Source organism: Oncorhynchus tshawytscha, linkage group LG03 (assembly GCF_018296145.1).
Source record: "Oncorhynchus tshawytscha isolate Ot180627B linkage group LG03, Otsh_v2.0, whole genome shotgun sequence".
Lineage (NCBI taxonomy): Eukaryota > Metazoa > Chordata > Actinopteri > Salmoniformes > Salmonidae > Oncorhynchus > Oncorhynchus tshawytscha.
Genome location: NC_056431.1, coordinates 28716331 through 28737849, shown reverse-complemented (window position 1 = coordinate 28737849; position 21519 = coordinate 28716331). Strand labels below are relative to the sequence as shown.

At 44.4% G+C, this 21519-nt stretch overlaps 2 protein-coding genes across 10 annotated transcripts in view; both read right to left on the bottom strand.

Moving 5' to 3' along the window:
* Positions 1-1766: 1766 nt before the first annotated feature.
* On the bottom strand, positions 1767-10022 carry pnisr (PNN-interacting serine/arginine-rich protein). 8 transcript variants are annotated; one of them, XM_024400062.2, is made up of 12 exons: positions 9909-10022; positions 8972-9093; positions 8617-8799; positions 7999-8249; positions 7728-7890; positions 7270-7529; positions 6916-7068; positions 5317-5416; positions 4597-4650; positions 3868-4053; positions 2563-3778; positions 1767-2098 (listed from the first exon to the last, which is right to left on the bottom strand). In XM_024400062.2, exons 2-12 carry the CDS (start codon positions 9057-9059, stop codon positions 2068-2070), a joined length of 2685 nt encoding a protein of 894 aa, XP_024255830.1. In that variant the 5' UTR covers positions 9060-9093; positions 9909-10022; the 3' UTR covers positions 1767-2067. The 8 variants fall into 8 exon arrangements, 7 of the variants coding, with proteins under 7 accessions (XP_024255830.1, XP_024255866.1, XP_024255847.1 ...); XM_024400098.2 differs by having other exon boundaries at positions 2563-3775; XM_024400079.2 differs by having other exon boundaries at positions 9914-9999.
* A 6234-nt stretch (positions 10023-16256) lies between these two features.
* The window catches only part of LOC112232854 (ubiquitin carboxyl-terminal hydrolase 45), a 44728-nt gene continuing 39465 nt past the window's right edge, over positions 16257-21519 (bottom strand). For both annotated transcript variants that reach the window (XM_024400110.2, XM_024400115.2), the window contains exons 12-18: positions 21076-21132; positions 20823-20948; positions 20100-20733; positions 19093-19190; positions 18819-18905; positions 18508-18655; positions 16257-17340 (exon numbers count right to left, since the gene is read on the bottom strand). In XM_024400110.2, coding sequence (XP_024255878.1) covers positions 17210-17340; positions 18508-18655; positions 18819-18905; positions 19093-19190; positions 20100-20733; positions 20823-20948; positions 21076-21132 — 1281 coding nt within the window. In that variant the 3' untranslated portion in view covers positions 16257-17209. The remainder of the gene's footprint in view (positions 17341-18507; positions 18656-18818; positions 18906-19092; positions 19191-20099; positions 20734-20822; positions 20949-21075; positions 21133-21519) is intronic.

Genomic DNA, 21519 nt, shown 5'->3' with positions numbered 1-21519 from the left:
ACAATCATGAAGTGGAACGACATTTATTGGATATTTCAAACTTTTTTAACAAATCAAAAACTGAAAAATTGGGCGTGCAAAATTATTCAGCCCCCTTAAGTTAATACTTTGTAGGCGCCACCTTTTGCTGCGATTACAGCTTGGTTGGGGTATGTCTCTATCAGTTTTGCACATCGAGAGACTGAAATTTTTTCCCATTCCTCCTTGCAAAACAGCTCGAGCTTAGTGAGGTTGGATGGAGAGCATTTGTGAACAGCAGTTTTCAGTTCTTTCCACAGATTCTCGATTGGATTCAGGTCTGGACTTTGACTTGGCCATTCTAACACCTGGATATGTTTATTTTTGAACCATTCCATTGTAGATTTTGCTTTATGTTTTGGATCATTGTCTTGTTGGAAGACAAATCTCTGTCCCAGTCTCAGGTCTTTTGCAGACTCCATCAGGTTTTCTTCCAGAATGGTCCTGTATTTGGCTCCATCCATCTTCCCATCAATTTTAACCATCTTCCCTGTCCCTGCTGAAGAAAAGCAGGCCCAAACCATGATGCTGCCACCACCATGTTTGACAGTGGGGATGGTGTGTCCAGGGTGATGAGCTGTGTTGCTTTTACACCAAACATAACATTTTGCATTGTTGCCAAAAAGTTACATTTTGGTTTCATCTGACCAGAGCACCTTCTTCCACATGTTTGGTGTGTCAAACTTTAAACAACCCTTTTTATGGATATCTTTAAGACATGGCTTTCTTCTTGCCACTCTTCCATAAAGGCCAGATTTGTGCAATATACGACTGATTGTTGTCCTATGGACAGAGTCTCCCACCTCAACTGTAGATCTCTGCAGTTCATCCAGAGTGATCAGTCTTCTCCTTGTATGAGCTGAAAGTTTAGAGGGACTGCCAGGTCTTGGTAGATTTGCAGTGGTCTGATACTCCTTCCATTTCAATATTATCGCTTGCACAGTGCTCCTTGGGATGTTTAAAGCTTGGGAAATCTTTTTGTATCCAAATCCGGCTTTAAACGTCTTCACAACAGTATCTCGGACCTGCCTGGTGTGTTCCTTGTTCTTCATGATGCTCTCTGCGCTTTTAACGGACCTCTGAGACTATCACAGTGCAGGTGCATTTATACGGAGACTTGATTACACACAGGTGGATTGTATTTATCATCATTAGTCATTTAGGTCAACATTGGATCATTCAGAGATCCTCACTGAACTTCTGGAGTTTGCTGCACTGAAAGTAAAGGGGCTGAATAATTTTGCACACCCAATTTTTCAGTTTTTGATTTGTTAAAAAAGTTTGAAATATCCAATAAATGTCGTTCCACTTCATGATTGTGTCCCACTTGTTGATTCTTCACAAAAAAATACAGTTTTATATCTTTATGTTTGAAGCCTGAAATGTGGCAAAAGGTCGCAAAGTTCAAGGGGGCCGAATACTTTCGCAAGGCACTGTATGCAACAACTGTCAGGTGGATGAATTATCTTGGCCAAGGAGAAATGCTCACTAACAAGGATGTAAACAAATTTGTAGACAAGATGAGAGAAAAACTTTTATTTCAACTCATGATCCATGGGACCAACACTTCATGTGTTCCATTTTTTATTTTGTTCAGTATGGATGAATTTGTAGTGTTCATATAGCAAAATGTTTCTCTTTGCCATTAGAATTAAATACAATTAATAATGGCATGTTATCAATTGCACTTAATCCAAATTACTGCAGGTTTAATGATACCCCCCCAAAATAAAGAAAATACTCAGAACAAGGGATCATTTCAGTTTTATTCAACAATTTACATTAATATGTTTATCCTGTTAAGCTTTTTAAAATGACACATCTTTCCAAGATACTACTGACTACAAAGCCTCCGAGCTTTGCATGATAGAAGGCAAAAACCTAGCATTCAAAATGTCCTGTTTGCCGACTTGCCCTTAAAAATAACATATTTACAAAGATAGGTGGGGGGGGAGTGGAGAGTTCACCTACACCATTGCCTCTATAATGAGACAAGCCTGTTAAACTCATGGAATTTAAAAGTGCACAGATCAGGGAGCCCTGCGCTCCTCAACGCCTACGCCTGGCGGGAGACGTGGACCTGAAACAGACGCAAAGGGGAACATTAATGGTGCTGCACCATTCACACACACACGCAAAATGACACACAAGCTAAAGAAACAGTCACACCCTCACTGGGGCCCTGTTAACATCAGCTCATCACGAGGACAATATATTGCATTGATTTCTGAATGAACTTGGTCACTCTCCTTTGGGAAGAACAGTTACTACATTCACACAAGGCACTAAAATAGATTGATATGCTGCACATGCCCAACAGGGGGCACTATGGAGACAGGAACAGAAACATGGCTACAAATGGTTCCTTTTTTTCTCCTTACACATCATGAAAAGATTAATGATTTATCTTTGTAAGGTAGCCTTGAGCCCTGACAGAGAACAAGGAAAGTTGTACAAAATAAATATTACTGGGCAGTCCACCTCCAATATGACAACAGAAACATGATACAACAGAAAAATAAATGGTAAAAAATGGAATACTACCTTGATCGTGACTTAGACTTGTTTTTGCGGCTTGCCTTCTTACCAGACTTGTGAGATTTTTCCGTTGATCTTGAGCGACTACGTTTGGATTTCTTAGACTTCTTTTCCTTGCTAAGCTCGGGGGTTTGGGACCTGCTCGACTCCGAGTCGGAGTACCTCTTGCTAGATTTGGCGGAGCCCTTCTTGCTAGCCTTGCTACCCTGATGGGAGTGCTTGTCACCTTGAGGGTCTGTGTGATCGCTGCTTTCTTTCCTTTTCTTGGATTTTCCATTGCTTTCCTCCGCCACCACAGAGCTCACCTCCCTATCCCTGTCTTTCTCCTTCCCCCTCTCCTTTTCCTTCCCCTTCTCCTTTTCCCGCTCTTTCTCTTTGGCTTTCTGCCTCTCCTTCTTCCTATCTGCCTCTTTCTCCTTCTCCTTCTTCTCTTTCTCCTTCTTGTCGTGGCTGCCGCTACGGTCTTTCTTCCGGTCCCTATCCTTGCTGGAGGCTTTCTGCTTGTGCTTGCTGCCGTGACTGTCCCTGCGGTCCCTGCTCCTCTTCCTGTCTCTGTCCCTCTCCTTGTCCCTGCTCTTGCTGCGGCTGTGACTGTCCCTGCGGTCCCTACTCCTCTTCCTGTCTCTGTCCCTCTCCTTGTCCCTGCTCTTGCTGCGGCTGGCCCTGTCCTTGGACCTGCTCTTGCCTCCCCTGCTGACCCTGCGCTCTCGAGAGTGGCTGCGGTTCCGGTGGCGGGCAGAGCGCTCTGCGCTGTGGTTCCGACTGCCCTTCCTCCTCTCCCGGGCCTTGTCGCCGCTGCGCTCCCCGTGACGTCTGTGGGAGCCGCGACTGTGGCTGCGCCGGCCACCGCGGGCCCTGTGCGAGGAAGAGCGGCTGCGCCTCCTCTTCCTCCGGGGCGAGGAGGAGGGCGAAGAGGAGCGTGAGGAGGCTGAGGATGATGAGGAGAAGGAAGACGATTGGCTGCTGGCACTGCTGGAGCTGGAGTGGGAGCTGCTGCTGCGTCCGTTGCTGGGGGAACCGCTGGTGCCCCGCACTATGCCACGCTCCTTACCCCGACCCACCTGCCTGACCTCGTTGCTAACCTCAGGCTCACTGCGGGACCTGCGTCTCTCTGCTGTGGGTTCCGCCTCCCTCTCTCTCACTTCCTGTTTGTGGAGGCTCTCTAACTGGCCCTCATCATAATCCCCCCTCTCTCTGCTCACTCTGTCCAGTGCCATCTCTTCTGGAAGACAGACAGAAAACAAAACATATATGTTAAAACTCAAAGACAACGTCACCGCTGCTTATTGATATTGCCTTTAGTTCCCTCACCACGTGCGTGCTGCGCCTCCTGCGCTTGTCTCTCCTGCAGCTCCCTCTCCTTACGTCGGAAGGCGTCTATCTTCTCCCGGATACGGTGGTGCAGCTCCTCCTCGTCCGTGTCGGAGGACTCGGACGCCTGGGCGCTGTGCTCCTCCTCGTCCTCACTCAAGTCCGAGCCATAGTCGCCAAGTCCACCTGCCACAACAGAGCCCCCAGCTTTTTGAGCAAGACCGCTGCAACTAGCCATACACCCAACCAAGCTTCCCATCAAAGGCGAGCCTACTGTCTGTCTATTTTCAACTGAACTTCATACTAGAAATCCACTGACACCCCACTTACTGTGAGATGGCATGCTCTTTAGTGTTCTGATAAGAAAAAAAACTTTGTAAATCTAAGGCTAAGACACTCAAACTGTGCTGTGAAGGATTGCAACATTTCAGAAACATTCCCCAAATTCCCAGTTTTATCAGAAATCCTGGGAGAAGAATTCCAGGTTGGAGGATTCCATGATAGCTAATTCCCTTCCAACCAGAATAAAATTAAAAAAATAACAAATACTTCTGGTAATGTTTGGGGAATTTTGCAACCCTAGCTGTGAGGTGGACCCTTCCCTTCGGCTGCCTCAGTCACTCTTCTGAGCTACTAAAGCAGTGAGGGGACAGGGGTTTGAGCTCTGATTCTTACCCAGCAACACCCCCCCCAAAACCCCCCGCCTGGAGGAAAAGAAGGGGAACTCACCAATGCCGATCAGAGAAGTCAGTGCACTTGACTGTGCCAGCTGTTTGGCAGGCGCTTTGATTCACATCAACAACAGGAACAACATGTTAAAACACATAGAGCCACCATAGAGACAGCCACCATAGAGAAGTCTCTAGAGAAGGGGGGCACAGATAATGCACTATTCACAAGAGCGGTCTTTGGCAACAACAACAAAAAATGAAAAAAATTAAAAACAATGAGAAAACGGAGAGAAGAGAAGGGGTTAACATACAACGTCTGTCACATACATTCAAAGTCAAGACAGTTGGAATAGGGGAGAAGAACCACTCTGTACTAATGCACTAGTGTCAGATAAACGGGGACAAGTCACTTGAATCTGATCTATAGGTGAGTGTATGTTATAAAGTCAATGGGTTCAGAAACAGTCATTCAGGAGGACCTTCAGGAGCAGCAACCAGGGAAAACAGCTTAGGTTACTGTTGTTTTGTTTTAAATACACCAGCTGCTCGGCTGTCTTTACCAGGGCCATTTTCTTTTTCTTCCGTTGCATTAGCAGAGAATGGTTGAAGATGCATATGACCACATTTGGAAAATACTCCCAAGTTTGCCACTCAATTACCCTGACTTACGGAGATGAATTGAGTGACGTTTTCAGACTATATAAAACAGGCTTAAACATGATGTCTTTGTGACAGGCACAGATGATGCGTGGGCTCGAGGAGACGGGGGTAAGCAGACCTTTGGTGGCTTTGCGGTGAGTCTCTTTGGCCACAGTTTGGATCTCTTCGTTGGTGACTTCCAGCAGGATTTCCGTCAGCAGAGTTTTAGTCACAATCATCTTTGGAGAGAAATGTGAGAAAAGGCTCTGACATGAGTTAATGATAATAATTTGTTTGTTAAAAGAGGGCAATTTTCTTGCAATCTTGGATAGGATGTTTTTGTTATATTTTGAAATTAGTGAAAACAGGGACCACTAATTTCAGAGCCGCAATTAGAGCACCAGGGCTCTATAACATAACACAAACAAATGTATAACAAAAGACATCCTAATAGGGCTGGACGACGTGGCCGAAAAATCACATATAGATTTGTTTCAAACTTATAGGCGATTCACGATATATACATTGTTGTTTGTTGTTCATGGGTTCTCCAAATAAGCTTTGTTGTACAATTAAAAAGGTCCAATACATTGATCTAATGAATTCAGGGCTTGTGAAATTATACCGAGGCTAAATGTAAGCCTTCCACAACCCACTAATAATTTAAATATTTTATCAAGAGTTTATTAACCTGCTTTTTTGCAATAATAACTGATCTGGAGTTCAAGTCTGTCTATTAAAATTTCCTTTTTGTTACAAATTTAACCACAACCATGGACAATGCACTTCTTGTAGCAGGCATTATAGAAAACTAACGCAGGTCAAACAATCTCTCAAGCACAAGCCCACGTGCTAGTGAATAGCTAGCTAATCTTTATATTTCAAGTTAACTTGGATCTATTTGCTAGCTAACAAGACAGAACAGTTGAATTGCTATGAACACACTTCTGTCCGTCTCCAACTGTTTGAACAGCGTGCTAGCCTGTCCATTTTGTTCAGAGTGGCATACCTTATTTCTCAGAATGAGAACAAATGGCCAACTCTTTTATAACAGGTGCTTTATGCTTATTGCAAATGTATAAAACACAGACTAGACAGCTAGTATAACGGTCTTTGGCTGAAATGCTGCTTAGTGGTACCGCAATGCCACGCCTACAAACTGAGCATATATTTTCCTGAATTTTCCTGTTTTTTATTACAGTAAAAAGTATAAATGTGTTTCGGTGTCCATATGACCGATTCTGTTAAACCAAACCTCAAATCCAAATAGTAAGTTGAAACTGCTTGTCAGATAGGAAGTGATCTCTCATCTTTGTTGTTGTGAGTGGCTTGGTGTGTGTGTGTAAACACAGAAGAAGATGCGAAGCGAGAGGTTTCGCTCTCGCCAAAATCTATCCAAATTTAGCCCAGTGCGTTTCTATGGTCATAAGTTTGTCGCCTGTCTTCCCGCCTTTGGGACGATTCCCATTGTTAGGGAGGAGACATGAGCATCTCATCATTATATACAGATCCCTGGTATAAATGGGAAGGTACACACAGAACAGAAGGAGCAAGAGACTAAAAAAAAAGAGACGAGACAAAAAAAAGACAAGTAGCCTACAAGCCAACAAACGCTAATTAAAAAAACAGTTGACTCTTGCGATACAGGCATTTAGAATATCACGCAAGAATTCGATATATCGCCCAACCCTACACCAACCCCAACGTGTCAGAATGGTAGCTATAAGCAAAAACTGACCAGCTGGAACTCTCTCTCCTCCTCAGTCATCTCTGGTTCGCTCTGGTCCTCAGGGGGAGGTGACGGGCTCCTGCTGGCCAGCTCCTGCTTCCTGGTCAGGACCCGGTCCTCATCTTCCCTCTCCTCTTCATCACCCTCTTCATCATCACTGTCCTGTTACAGGGGAGGGAAAGGGGTGGTAGGTCAGATATACAAAGATACGACAACGATACGACAACAGGACCTCCTGAAAGCTCACTAGTGTCACAGTTTTACAGGAATATAATGAAATTATTTGGGGGATATTTCAACCCACTGTTCATAAGGTTAATGGGATTCATGACGCCATGGAAACAAAAAGTGATTGATGCTTACAAATTTACTCTTGCGGGGTAAACGAGGCCCATCTCCTCCCTCGTCCACCGCGTTGCTCTCTTTGTCTTCATCTTTAGCCATTTCGGCACGCTGTTTCTCCATGCGCTCCTTCTCCAGCTTCTTCTGTTTCTCCCTGTCCATCTTCTCCAGGCCCTCTCGGATCCAGGCCGGCAGGGTGCGCCTCTTCACAGCATCTGAGAGGAGAGCCAGGTCATTGGATGCTGTGTGTGCGTGTCTGTTTTCCTGCGTGCCTGGGAAAGCTAATTGAGAAAAGTAGAGATCAACAGACACAAAACATGGTGAGATACAACATTTAGGATGTTGTGGGTATTTCAAGGCAAGAGAGTTGAAGCAAGTCTCTGCCTCTCTAACAGCAGAAAGTGTCCAGGGATGAAATCCTGATCAGCGGCCATTTAATGAGGACATTTTTGTACCAAGGTGTTGGTGAAGATGCTCACCGAGGGCGGCAGCAGGAGCATCTTGTTTGGGGATCTGGATGGGGGACCTCTGGCGATCCCTAAAGCCAGGGGGCCTGTCCCGTCTGTTCTGTGGGGGACCCTGTTGCCAGTATGGAGGGTGGAACCCTGTGGATGTGGGGCCGTAGGTGGCAACCGCCCCATGCTACAGAGAGAGAAAATGAGAAATGAGGACCATCCAAACTAGTTGAATGACAGAGAGACCCTATACAACAGCAGCCATGGAACTCTAATGTAACTGTGTGGTGTGTACCTGATAATCAAACTGGTTTATGGCCATTGGGTTGATGGCGTAGTTGTCGGGCTGACCCCCGAAGCCGTGGCTGTTCTGGGGGTAGACCCTGTGGTGGCCTTCAGAGAACTCCAGACTGTCCTGGCTGTTGCTGTCCTCAGAGGGAGCCACCACATCCATAGGTCCAGTCCCCATAGGTCCTGTTCCTGGGGGGATCCACACCTGGTCTATGGGAGGAGGAGGAGGAGGGGGCTGACTGTGCATCGCCCATTCTGTAAACAACAAATGTACATTGTTATTGTTTATTAGGATCTCTTTAAGCCCACCAAAGGCTTGTCTTACAAGAGACCATTCAAAAATCAAAAACATACACTTGCAGTCATGCTATTCTAACATTAAACTACTGGACTGCAGGGGAACTAAGTTGATTGGGGCACAGCTCTGTTAATGTGGTGGATGTGAAATTCTCCCATAACATGTTCGCTGGAGTACATCGGTGACATCACATCATCCCTGAGATATAATGACAAATTATGTACAGACTGAGTATAGCAAGCATGATTGTCTTGCAACGTGAGAAAACAGATCACCGACATAAGCTATATTCTCCATCCCCAGAAAATTATGCTTAGAGTTTACCAGGTTGCCACAATCTGCCAAAATTGGCATCGCCCTGGAAGGAGCCATGGTTATTGGGCATCACAGGATCCATGCCATGGATGTCCTGTCCATTAGGATGAATGTTCTGTTGGTCTACTGTAGGGCCTGTAGACTCTTTCTGAGCAATCCAGGCCTGGGCCAGTGCTGCCCAGTCCACTTGGCCTGCACCACACAGAGAGAGAGACAAGAGAAGCGTTGTTTGGGGTGTCATTTTGTAAAATTGTAAATAATGCAATGATTGAGCTGTCATTCTGCATGGTCAAAGCAATGTTACACCAATCCAATCTTGGATCATTTCCATTTGTACAGTGCTCCATGCATACAGGTCACCCACTTGGATCTTGCTGGTGCTGGAAGGACTGCATCCACTGCTGCTGGTTCATAGGCCATTGCGGCCAAGGCTGTCCACCCTGGTCCCACATTTCTCACCCTGTAGTTCCTACGCCTGTAGCCTGCCTATGTGAGACAGAAGCATGATATGACATTACTGTAATTGAATAGTGATTGATTTTCTCAATGTGAACCTTCCATGCGAACTGGACTTATGATGACTGGCCAGGGTAGGACGTCATTGCGAAATAAGATTTTTTTCTTGAGTGACTTGCCTAATTAAATAAAAGGTTCAATAAATACGAATAAATTTGTTAGCAAGCTAGTTATGTAGCCTCAGTTATGTAAAGTTAGCTACATGAGGCGGTTCACCCAAATGGCTTGGATCAAACAAGTAGCGTTAGCATCGATGCAGATGATTTTTTGACAGTGCTGAAGCCAACGAATTAAATAAAGGCATAGCTAAATTGCTAACCTTGATAGCTAATTGAGATCTGCGTAATTGTGGCTAGCTAGTTACCTAGCTAACATTCACGCCCCTAAGTTAACTGAGGCGTACATGGATGTTTGCTGGGTGGCGCTAGCTAGCGAACGTTTGCACTTCACGCTACAAGTGGATTTCATTTACATTGCATGCACTTAATTTGTGATATCTAGGTAGGTAAACACTCGTGTTATATAAACTACTGTGCATTACTCGTCTGCTTTTTCAGTCAATTTTTTTTCCGAATTCCCCAGGCTCGGTGCGAAATGCAGCTGGCTAACAGTTAGCCAGCTAACAGTTAGCTATCGTCAGCTTGCTCGTTATCCAAGATTCGGGTTGGAAAGTTAGAAAATAGCTAGCCGTGGTTTGGAATAACGCTTCAAAGATCAGTCTGTAACATCTGCATGATGAGAATGCACACAAACGAAACATCAAAACTAACGTGAGCGTCTCCCACCTCACCGACTTGGTTCTTCGCCGTCGAGCACTCAAAATGGCTACGACCTGGAAGTAGTCTGGCCGGCAGCCACAGGAGGCGACCTCGCCACAACCCATTGGGGCTCTATGGGGCCAAAAGTAGGCCTGCTGATTGTAAATTATGGCCAAAAGATCATGAAAAAGTGACAAAACAATCAACTTAACAATTCTGCAGAAATGATGTACTGTCATTCTTCTGGTACATAATACAAGCTATTTCCAAATGACAATTTGGCCCAAATTGTATTTAGTAGAGTAATTGTAAATATTTTAAAGTTAATCTTTTCATGATATAGGTATGCTAAATCTAACTACCTTATATATGTTTTTTTAAGGGTAGCGTTAGTGTAGCTTAATTTCTTCCAGTGTGAAGTAATTGGTAGCTTGGTACACTATATTTTCAGAGTAGTTTCCCCAACACCGGAAGACATATTCCCTTGAAATTAACATTGAGAGGTATGGATTGGAATAGGTCAATAAAGAGGAGATGGTGGTGGGAACTGTATCGTGAGCTTTACACACACACACACACACACACACATACACACACACACACACACACACACACACACACACACACACACACACACACACACACACACACACACACACACACACACACACACACCCGCACGAACACACACACACACACACACACACACACACACACACACACACACACACACACACACACACACACACACACCTATGGCCTGATTAAGACATATTCACTTGAAATGAACACTGGAGAAAATAAGTCATGGTGTAGATTAAAGAGGAACGGAGAACAGGTACAAGGAGACAGCGCTGTGGGAAAGAGTGAGCGTCTTAGAAGAGGAGAGAAAGCGTTTACACGCACTTCTCTTTATTTGCATTCTTATTTGTCTCTGTATTCTCTGCATTCCTCTTTGCCTCAGAGTGGTTTCACGCGTGTTCTCTCCCCAACAGCCGAAGAGTAGTGAGCATTCCATGATGATGCTCCGAGGAGCATCTGCCAGGGTGTTCAACAACCTAAACTCCACTGGTATAGCCTACCCTTGTCATCTCAATGACCACAGTGGCTATTTTATATTCTTTAGTCCTGGACAAAAAAAACGTGCATAACTAAGAATCTCTGGGTGCGTCCAAAATGACACACTATTCCCTAAATAGTGGGAATATGTCTACACACCTCACAAGCTACAGACAACACTCACTCACTCACAGATGCACTGCCACACTGACAAGTGCGATTCTCATGAGTTCACTCCAGCCAGGAGAACATGGGCGTGTATTTTTTTGCTCAAATGTTCAGCAGTATCTGACCCCAAACAGGTGATGATTTGAGACTGAATTTCTACGTGAAATATATGTTCAAGGCCCCTGCTATAGTGTCCTGTACAGGGATTGAACTTGTATATCGAGCTGCCATAGGCTACAGAAGATAGGCTCTGTCAAGGCTAATGCATGAATCCTGTGATGGCCATCAATCTACAAATCTAGCTGTGAGTGTAAAATGTGTTGCATATATCACCAAAGTTACAATCCATAAACAGCTGCCCTACTACATGGAATTCTATGGCTAAGCTTCTAACATTCTAATGTCAATGGCACAATATGGGCAATTTTTAAACGATGGTTGTAGCTGGGTCTTTCAAGGTTGGTTAAATTATATATCATTTAAAAGGTAATTTCATGACCTTTCAGAACCACTTGAAACTCATTTTGAAATGAACCAGGAATTCTTTTTTAAAGCAATTTATAGAGGTAATTCTGATATGTACCCGAGGCTCAAGGTCAAGTTCTGTTGACCTGAAAATTCTGAAAATCTGTCTGATAGATAGCTGGGAATCTAAGCTTTCCAATGATATCTGATGAAAGGGTATACGTGAGCAATATACACTGCTCAAAAAAATAAAGGGAACACTTAAACAGCACAATGTAACTCCAAGTCAATCACACTTGTGTGAAATCAAACTGTCCACTTAGGAAGCAACACTGATTGACAATAAAGTTCACATGCTGTTGTGCAAATGGAATAGACAACAGGTGGAAATTATAGGCAATTAGCAAGACACCCCCAATAAAGGAGTGGTTCTGCAGGTGGGGACCACAGACCACTTCTCAGTTCCTATGCTTCCTGGCTGATGTTTTGGTCACTTTTGAATGCTGGCAGTGCTTTCGCTCTAGTGGTAGCATGAGACGGAGTCTACAACCCACACAAGTGGCTCAGGTAGTGCAGCTCATCCAGGATGGCACATCAATGCGAGCTGTGGCAAGAAGGTTTGCTGTGTCTGTCAGCGTAGTGTCCAGAGCATAGAGGCGCTACCAGGAGACAGGCCAGTACATCAGGAGACGTGGAGGAGGCCATAGGAGGGCAACAACCCAGCAGCAGGACTGCTACCTCCGCCTTTGCGCAAGGAGGAGCAGGAGGAGCACATCCAGAGCCCTGCAAAATGACCTCCAGCAGGCCACAAATGTGCATGTGTCTGCTCAAACGGTCAGAAACAGACTCCATGAGGGTGGTATGAGGGCCCAACGTCCACAGGTGGGGGTTGTGCTTATAGCTCAACACCGTGCAGGACGTTTGGCATTTGCCAGAGAACACCAAGATTGGCAAATTCGCCACTGGCGCCCTGTGCTCTTCACAGATGAGAGCAGGTTCACACTGAGCACGTGACAGACGTGACAGAGTCTGGAGACGCCATGGAGAACGTTCTGCTGCCTGCAACATATTCCAGCATGACCGGTTTGGCGGTGGGTCAGTCATGGTGTTTGGGGGGCCGCACAGCCCTCCATGTGCTCGCCAGAGGTAGCCTGACTGCCATTAGGTACCGAGATGAGATCCTCAGACCCCTTGTGAGACCATATGCTGGTGCGGTTGGCCCTGGGTTCCTCCTTAATGCAAGACCTCATGTGGCTGGAGTGTGTCAGCAGTTCCTGTAAGAGGAAGGCATTGATGCTATGGACTGGCCCGCCCGTTCCCCAGACCTGAATCCAATTGAGCACATCTGGGACATCATGTCTTGCTCCATCCACCAACGCCACGTTGCACCACAGACTGTCCAGGAGTTGGCGGATGTTTTAGTCCAGGTCTGGGAGGAGATCCCTCAGGAAACCATCCGCCACCTCATCAGGAGCATGCCCAGGCATTGTAGGTAGGTCATACATGCACGTGGAGGCCACACACACTACTGAGCCGAATTTTGACTTGTTTTAAGGACATTACATCAAAGTTGGATCAGCCTGTGGTGTGGTTTTCCACTTTAATTTTGAGTGTGACTCCAAATCCAGACCTCCATGGGTTGATAAATTTGATTTCCATTGATCATTTTTGTGATTTTGTTGTCAGCACATTCAACTATGTAAAGCAAATATTTCATTCATTCAGATCTAGGATGTGTTATTTTAGTGTTCCCTTTATTTTTTTGAGCAGTGTATATACCACCATTGTTTGCCATAGGGTAAATTCTTACATTTTTTTCTACTAATAATTGGCTATCAGATTTGCCACCAATGCTCCTTATAGGACACATCACTGCACTCTATACTCCTCTGTAAACTGGTCATCTCTGTATACCCATCGCAAGAACCACTGGTTGATGCTTATTTATAAAACCCTCTTAGACCTCACTCCCCCCTATCTGAGATACCTAGTGCAGCCCTCATCCTCCACATACAACACCCTTTCTACCAGTCACATTCTATTAAAGGTCCCCAAAGCACACACATCCCTGGGTCGCTTGTCTTTTCAGTTCGCTGCAGCTAGCGTCTGGAACGAGCTGCAAAAAACACTCAAACTGGACAGTTTTATCTCAATCTCTTCATTCAAAGACTCAATCATGGACACTTTTGCTGACAGTTGTGGCTGCTTCGCGTGATATATTGTTGTCTCTACCTTCCTGCCTTTGTGCTGTTGTCTGTGCCAAATAATGTTTGTACCATGTTTTGTGCTGCTACCACGTTTTTCTGCTGCAATGTTGTGTTGCTACCATGTTGTTTTCACGTGGTGTCGCTACCATGCTTTGTTGTCATGTGTTGCTGCCATGCTGTTGTTTTATAGGTCTCTCTTTATGTAGTGTTGTGGTGTCTCTCTTGTCGTGCTGTGTGTTATGTCCTATTATTCTTATCCCGCGTCCCCGCAGGTCTTTTTTTTTAGGCCATCATTGTAAATATGAATATGTTCTTAACTGACTTGCCTATTTAAATGAAGGTCAAATAAAATAAAATAAATTGTCTCATCGTTTTTAAAGAATGACATGAAAATATTATTTTTCACATTTCTTTCATTAGACTTGTACACAGTGAATTGTCTTCAAGTGGAGAGATGAAAGAAAAGATGGAGAGATGAAAGGGTGATAACACACAGAAAGCTCCCATTGCTGCACTGCTGTCACACATTTCCAGCTCTAGGGACAATGACCTTCACGAAAATCACTATGAGACATTGTCACCCCAAGTGAGCCTTCTAGTAAAAACAACCATTTTTACTAGAAACGTCTAAAAAATTACATTAGAAGATTTTATATATTGTTATACGATGTAATGCAATCTATTTTCAGGGGGAATGGTTTTGTTAAAATATTTTATCAGTTGTTTGTAAGATAAACATTATGCATTGCTTGGCAAGAACATTAAAGGAATAAAAATAACTTAATTTATCAATAATTATTGCATTCAAATTTTTTGGGACCTGAACTTATTTAGCAAGCAGCTGAGGACAAGGGGGTATAGAAATACAAAGAAATACGCATCGTAATTATAGATGGACATACATATAGAATTGAACCTCCCCATTCAGTTCCCTGTTTCGGTAGTGCACCCAAATTGAGACCATGACCAGAGGGGAAAGAGAGAGTGGGAAAGAGCCAAGTGAGTACCGACTGTCTCATTGGCATGATCTTTATTGGCATGATCTTTATCAATGAGAGAGTCAATGCCATTGGAGAGTATTTTTTAGTTTTTTCCTCCAGGTTAGATGGAAGTCATATTATACAATCTGTGTCTACCCTCTTTCCCTACTGGACGAGGCCCTGTTCAGTTCCAATGGCAAACAGCTGTCTGTATCCAGTGCATGCAGCCATCTGGTGGACTGTCTGGGACAGAGCACATCGGCTCTATCCGAAAATCCCCCATCTTCAATTGATTGAATTCCGTCCAGTACTGTGATTCTGTCTAAAACCTCTGAAATAAACATTTGAAACACAAGACGGCAACAAGTCAAGACAATAATGCTATAGACTAAAATAAACACCCATGTACTGTATGCTGCCAAACACAGATGCTGACAGAGAACATGGCAGTGAGAAACAAACTCTTGGTACCACGGGGCCAGTGCCCTGAAAGCAATACGCTTCCAAGCTTGAAGGGGACACACTTCGATTTCCGCCTTCCATGGCAGTGACTAAATGTTACACTGAGCCTGAGCACTGTCCCTTTGTACTGTACTGTTGTAAGAGATGAACACTGCAGCGGTCCCTTGTCACTGGTTTCCATGACCACCGTGACAGAGGAAAGAGGACCAGGCCCTTTCATTAACTGAGATTAAAATCATATCTGATCCTTCAAGAGAACGTCCCCAAGCAAGAGCCCCTGCTTTTAAAAATAGACCAAATACATGAAAAAAGAAAAGAAAACCGTGCTGTGTTGTTGGTGGGTGGCTTGACACTCTGCTTTAATGTTTTAACAGCGTGACTGGGATGTCAGTGTGTACGGGACCAGGAGGGTGGAAGATGGGATACTTTTAGACGTTGCCCTTTTCTTGATTCCACACCCACCTCCTCTTCACCAGCTTGCGACATGTTTCTCAAACAGCACTGCTTTGCACCCGTCACGGCACATCGCCACCACCGACAGAGTGAATATGGCAACTATGGGATTCACTGTGACAGCCCCTGACTAATGGCCAGCACCGTCTTAACACAGTAAAGAGGGTTGAGACAGATTCCAGTGTAAAAACAAAGGCCGTGCTCATCCGCTATCAAGTACTTTCCGTGGCGGAGAAAAAAAAGGAGAGAGGATTCAAACATCCACCCAAAATAAGAACATGCAAGCTGTGCCTTGTTGGTTTCCCATTTCATAAATTAGATTTATTCTCTTCGATATGTATGATTTCACATGAGCCAACGGTGTTCCCGAGTTCCTTACTGAAATCGATTGGCATTTTCAGAAGGAAAAGAAAGCCTGAAGAAAAACCCTGTGGCACCATATCCATATATGGTTTAGTATTGTGGTAATTCACCAAATTCTCATGGTTTTGCATTTACATTTCACACAAACTGTCTGTATGCAAATATGTGTTCACTGTAATTATTTGTTCTTAACATGCAGAAGCATAATAATCCAAGAGTGTAGGCACTGAGTATTTATTTGTTTTGGGAGAATAATTTGGCAATTTCCCAACAATCGACAGATGAAATATCTCCATTTCATTCCCCACAAAAAAAAATTGCAGAACAATTAAACATAAATGGTGAGACACATTTGAATCCCAAGATTGATCAACACACGTTAGTTTAACTACAGCAGAACATATGGGGATAAAAAGACTAAATGAAATGAAAACAATTGTTTATTGTCCGGCGAGCTGGTATTCATATATGTAGCAATGTCCCTTTGTTAAACGTCACAATGTGTTTGTATCTGTGTGGTTAGAGATTGTTTGTGCACCCGTGTGCATATCTAATAGAACTAGGATTTGAAAAAAAAAACAGTGCCGACCAACACAGTAATGTATTGGTCTGAAACACACTCGGATGGCCTGCCACATGATGGACCTCTCCTTTCAGTTTGAGATCACATTCTTTTGGTACTTTTGTATATGTTTCCCATAATTTTATATAATTTCTCTTACCAAAAACTCTTTTGGCAATCACCATTTAATGATAGTCACACATTCGCATGTTCTACAAAAAATACAATTCGTATTCACCACAGCAGGCTGTAAAATATAAATAACATAGCATTTTTTTGTACATTTAATCAAACATACTATTCTGCCACTCTCTCGCTCACTCTCTCTCTCTCTCTCACATAAAGAAGTATGAGCAATGGTATGGGGACGTTCAGTAAGTGGACCAGCGTGGTGACCCTTCAATGCTGAGCAGTCCAGTAAACATCACAGTGACTTTATGTCCCTGATGACCTACCAATCCCATCATGTAGTACGTGCCATGTTTCATGCTCTTGGGAGTCAAAGTTTAGAGAGAGGTACACCCAAAGCAGGTCTCTCTCTCTCTTTTTCCCCTCTTCCTCTGTCTCCTGAGACACCAATGATTGTTGGGCAGCTCCGTGCTCTGGCAGTCACAGCATCTCCTCGTAGAACAGCAGGTAGGCTTGAGAGTTGAGGACCCTGGACTCTGGTACCACATGGACATTGGTGTCACTTACATAAACCCACTGACCCTGTGTGGCACTGCTTGCTTCCCTTGGACCTGAAACACAGTAAAGACATGTTCATAGCAACACTGGTATGTAAGGTAAGACAAATTAGACCAAGCACGTTTCATAATCATAACAAATCAAATGTTATTAGTCACATGCGCCGAATACAACAGAATACAGGGAAATGCTTACTTACAAGCCCCTCATCTCTTACTGTTTGCACTAAGTCTATTTTAAACATAAACTGGGCAGACATTACAGGTTTTTAACCTGATCTACAGGATCCTGGCTCATTTTTCAAAATCGTAGGAAATCAGAGCAAACCGTAGGGAAAACATAACGCCACAGCCCGTAAAGTGTAAGCGCATACCCAATTTGCGGTTGAAGGCTCTCAAGGGCACTTACGGTGTCCCAATAATTTGAAAATATATAGAATATATTCGGCCGTAAATCAGCCAAGTATGAGTTCTCCCACTGTACCGCCGTGGAGGCCGCCAGGTGTACACTACGATTTGACTGAATTGTTAAATGCGAGAGGTTCTCTGATGGTTAGAGCCCGTAGACCGGGCAAAAGCCGTGTGGTGTGTTTCAGCCTTTACCTGACGGAAGGTTACAGAAAACATGTATTGAAACGAAAGAGAAAAGCAGTGAGAAGAAAATAAAGAGGGGATAAAAAGATGAGCATTGTAAGAAGGGATGTGTTGACACGAGGAGATGGATGGTGGACGACAGCGGCGTTGCCATTTGATGGAGACCGAACCATGGTTACCGAGGTCCCTTTGACCTCTCTACGGTGGCTCACCAATGCTGCCAAGACAATGTCACCTCAAGTTCTATACTAGTTAATTACCAGCGAGGACAACTGCTCACACAGACCTCTGTCACAAAGACATTTTGATTACAGCTGAGCGTCGCTGAATGGCAGGCGCTTTCCTTGAGTATGGAAAGGAGAAAATACATCTATATAACGCTGGACATCTATACACACTACAGCGCTTTTTCTCTCATAAATGCCGTCTTCAAGGTTACGCAGAGTGAGGCCTTCACACAAATACAGTGCGTTTGTATGTGTAAGCGACACATACTTTTTTACAATCATACAATTCCATGCTTTGGTCGATATATTTGAAATGTAAATGCATTGACAGACTCTTAAGACAAAATTGGTAAAGGAATAGAGTGTATTTTATGGACAGACAGAAAGAGAGCGTTTTTACCTGCCATGTTTCTGCGGTGTGGCTGCTCGGTTCTCCTCTGGGGCCAACGGACCTTTACGTATGCTGTGTAGTGGCCCCCGCGCATCGACCCGCTGTGTTCCACGATGCCATACAGGCTGTAGAGCACACGCTCCCCTGCCACCAGGTTCTGCCCAAATAGAAACACACACATCAATGCACTCAGGATGAGGAACAAGCACAAATACTTATCATTTGAGCTTACAGTGTCCAAGGACCCATATTAATTTCAGTGTGAGTTTTTTTTATAGTAAAGATAATGTCCCTGTTTTCACGTGAAGAAGAGTGAGTACCTTGCAGGATGCCGAGCAGAACGGCGCCAGGTCCAGGATGAGAGGGAAGTTGACGTGACGGTTTACTTTTCGTAGGTTCATCCCTGCCTGCACACACACACACACACACACACAATCAACCCCAAAGATATCAACACACAATAAGACACAGTAATAGCCTACACCATGATCACAACAATTTAGATAAACAGGAGAACATAACGTAATTCACATGAACATGATATATCATGTACTATAACGTAAAGATGTGTACAATAATGCATAATATGCTAACTTGATGGAAGCGTTTCAGGTGCAGAGTGACCACCGGGGGCAGCGAAGAGATCAGCATCTGTTTGCGAGCGCTGGTGTACACCTTGTCAGACTTCTTCTCTGTAAGCAGTGTTGCAAAATATACACAATTGTCATACTTGGGTAAAACTACCTTAATAAGAAATGACTCAAGCAAAAGTCATACAGTAAAATACTACTTGAGCAAAAGTCTAAAAGTATTTGGTTTTAAATATACTTAAGCATCAAAAGTAAATGTAATTGCTAAAATAAAAAAAGTATAAATCATTTCACATTCTTTAAAGTAACCATTTTCCAGTCCTGCTAAGCATTTGAAATGTAAAGAGTACTTGTGGGTGTCAGGGAAAATGAATGAAGTAAAAAGTATATTATTTTCCTTTGGCATTTAGTGGAGTGAAAGTTGTCTAAAATCTAAATAGTTAAGTAAAGTTCAGATTCCCTAAAAAAACGACTTAAGTAGTGCTTTAATGCTTTAAAGTACTTGTACTTAAGTACTTTACACCACTGTCTATAAGCACATATAGACACCACAATGTCACTTTGTGAATGGGAATTTTTCAAATACATGATTTCTCTGCCTGATACAAGTCAGCGTAGCCTAAATGTCTGCATTTGAATATCTGTGTAAATGCATGACATGGATAGGTGCCGAATAGCCATGCATTTCCATAACACCTACTGCTGTCACTATCAGGTCAGAATATCAACAAATTGTCTTTAACAACTGTGGATCTCCAGGGCTCTCGAGTGGCGCAGCGGTCTAAGGCACTGCATCTGGTTCGAATCCAGGCTGTATCACATCCGGCCGTGATTGGGAGTCCCATAGGGCGGCACACAATTGGCCCAGTGTCGTCCGGGTTTGGCCTGGGTAGGCCGTCATTGTAAATAAGAGTTTGTTCTTAACTGACTTGCCTAGTTAAATAAAAAAATACATTACATCTTTCAAACCAGCACAAGTTCTCTATCAAACGATGTATGTGTTTTACTAACCTACTGAGGTGCTCTTCCGCAGTTGTTTCTGCCGGCGGTCCGTGCAGCTCTCGCACAACAGTTTGTTGTTGCCCATCAGAAGCTCCACCGAGGTGAACTGGTGAAGGCAGGACTGAATGGAGCACTCCTTGGAGCAGGGCGTGTAGCTGTGGGACAGTGCCTTGAATGCCCCCTGGTGGTTGGAGTGAGGAGACTGTTGAGGATGTTGAGGTTGGGGCTCCCTCTGGTCCTCAGGACAGTGTGTGGAGAGTGAGTCCCCTGAATCAGGGCCCAGGTTCATCTTATGCACTGCACTGACCAGCTGATCCACAGCACCACCCTGCTGGGTCCTGGGGGAGAGGGCAGGCGGGGTGGGAGACTGGGTAGGAGTGGACCCTCTGCCACCATGGCTGTGGCCCGAGGGATGCCGGGGGGTCCACTCGCTCTCCGAGGCCTCGCTGTCGGCGTCATTGCTACTGTCCTGAGGGCCTGAGTCTTTATCGCTGCCATCCGATAGGCTGCTGGTGGCGGCCATTTTGGAACCTCCTGCGGCACGGGCCATTACGGAGGGGGACTCATCCTCGGGGTGGTCTGAGGGGCTGTCTGCCCCCTTCTCCTCCACAGAGCCAGGGGACTTCTGGCCCTGCTGCTGCTTCTGAGGGAGGTAGAAACACACAGTCAGCAAAACACACCCACCCACTGACTCAAACTACACTTACACACAGACACAAAAAACACACACACCTGTCCGCTAAGTTTCCTGCTGTTCTTATTGAGCACTGCGGAAAGCATCTCGCCACCGTGGGAGACGTGAGCTTCTTGCTCCCGACTGCTCTTCCCAGTCCTGCCCGGGTTGGACGGCTTGGACATCTGAACAGCACCAGGACATGACACAAAGATAGAGATGAAACCAACATACTATACACTTATCACGTATGACCAACATGGCAGAAGCAGACTGGACACTATTGCAAAACTAATGCAAAGATATGCTCACCCGCTCCTCAATGACGGGCAGGGAGATGTCAATGAAGGCTTCCTTCACTGTGGAGATCTGTGGGAGACAGAGGACAGGCACCCATAACACTCACAATCAAAGTACGTCCTGGCTTTCAGCTGGGAGTAACTACAGTCTTACTGAAAAATGAACGCTGCTCATTGAGAAGTGGTTTAAAATGGTTTAATTGTGTATGACACACACAAAACATATGGCTCAGCTGGTAGAGCACGGCACCTTGCAACACCAGGATTGTGGGTTCGATTCTGAGGGTCAGCCGTACATAAAATGTAATTAGCGTGATTGTAAGTCACTTTGGATAAAAGCATCTGCTAAATGGCATATATTATTAATATATTATAACTATAGTTCTATGATTAATCACCATTAAGTATTAAGGAATACAGCCACACTATTCAGTGGTTGACCACACACACACACACC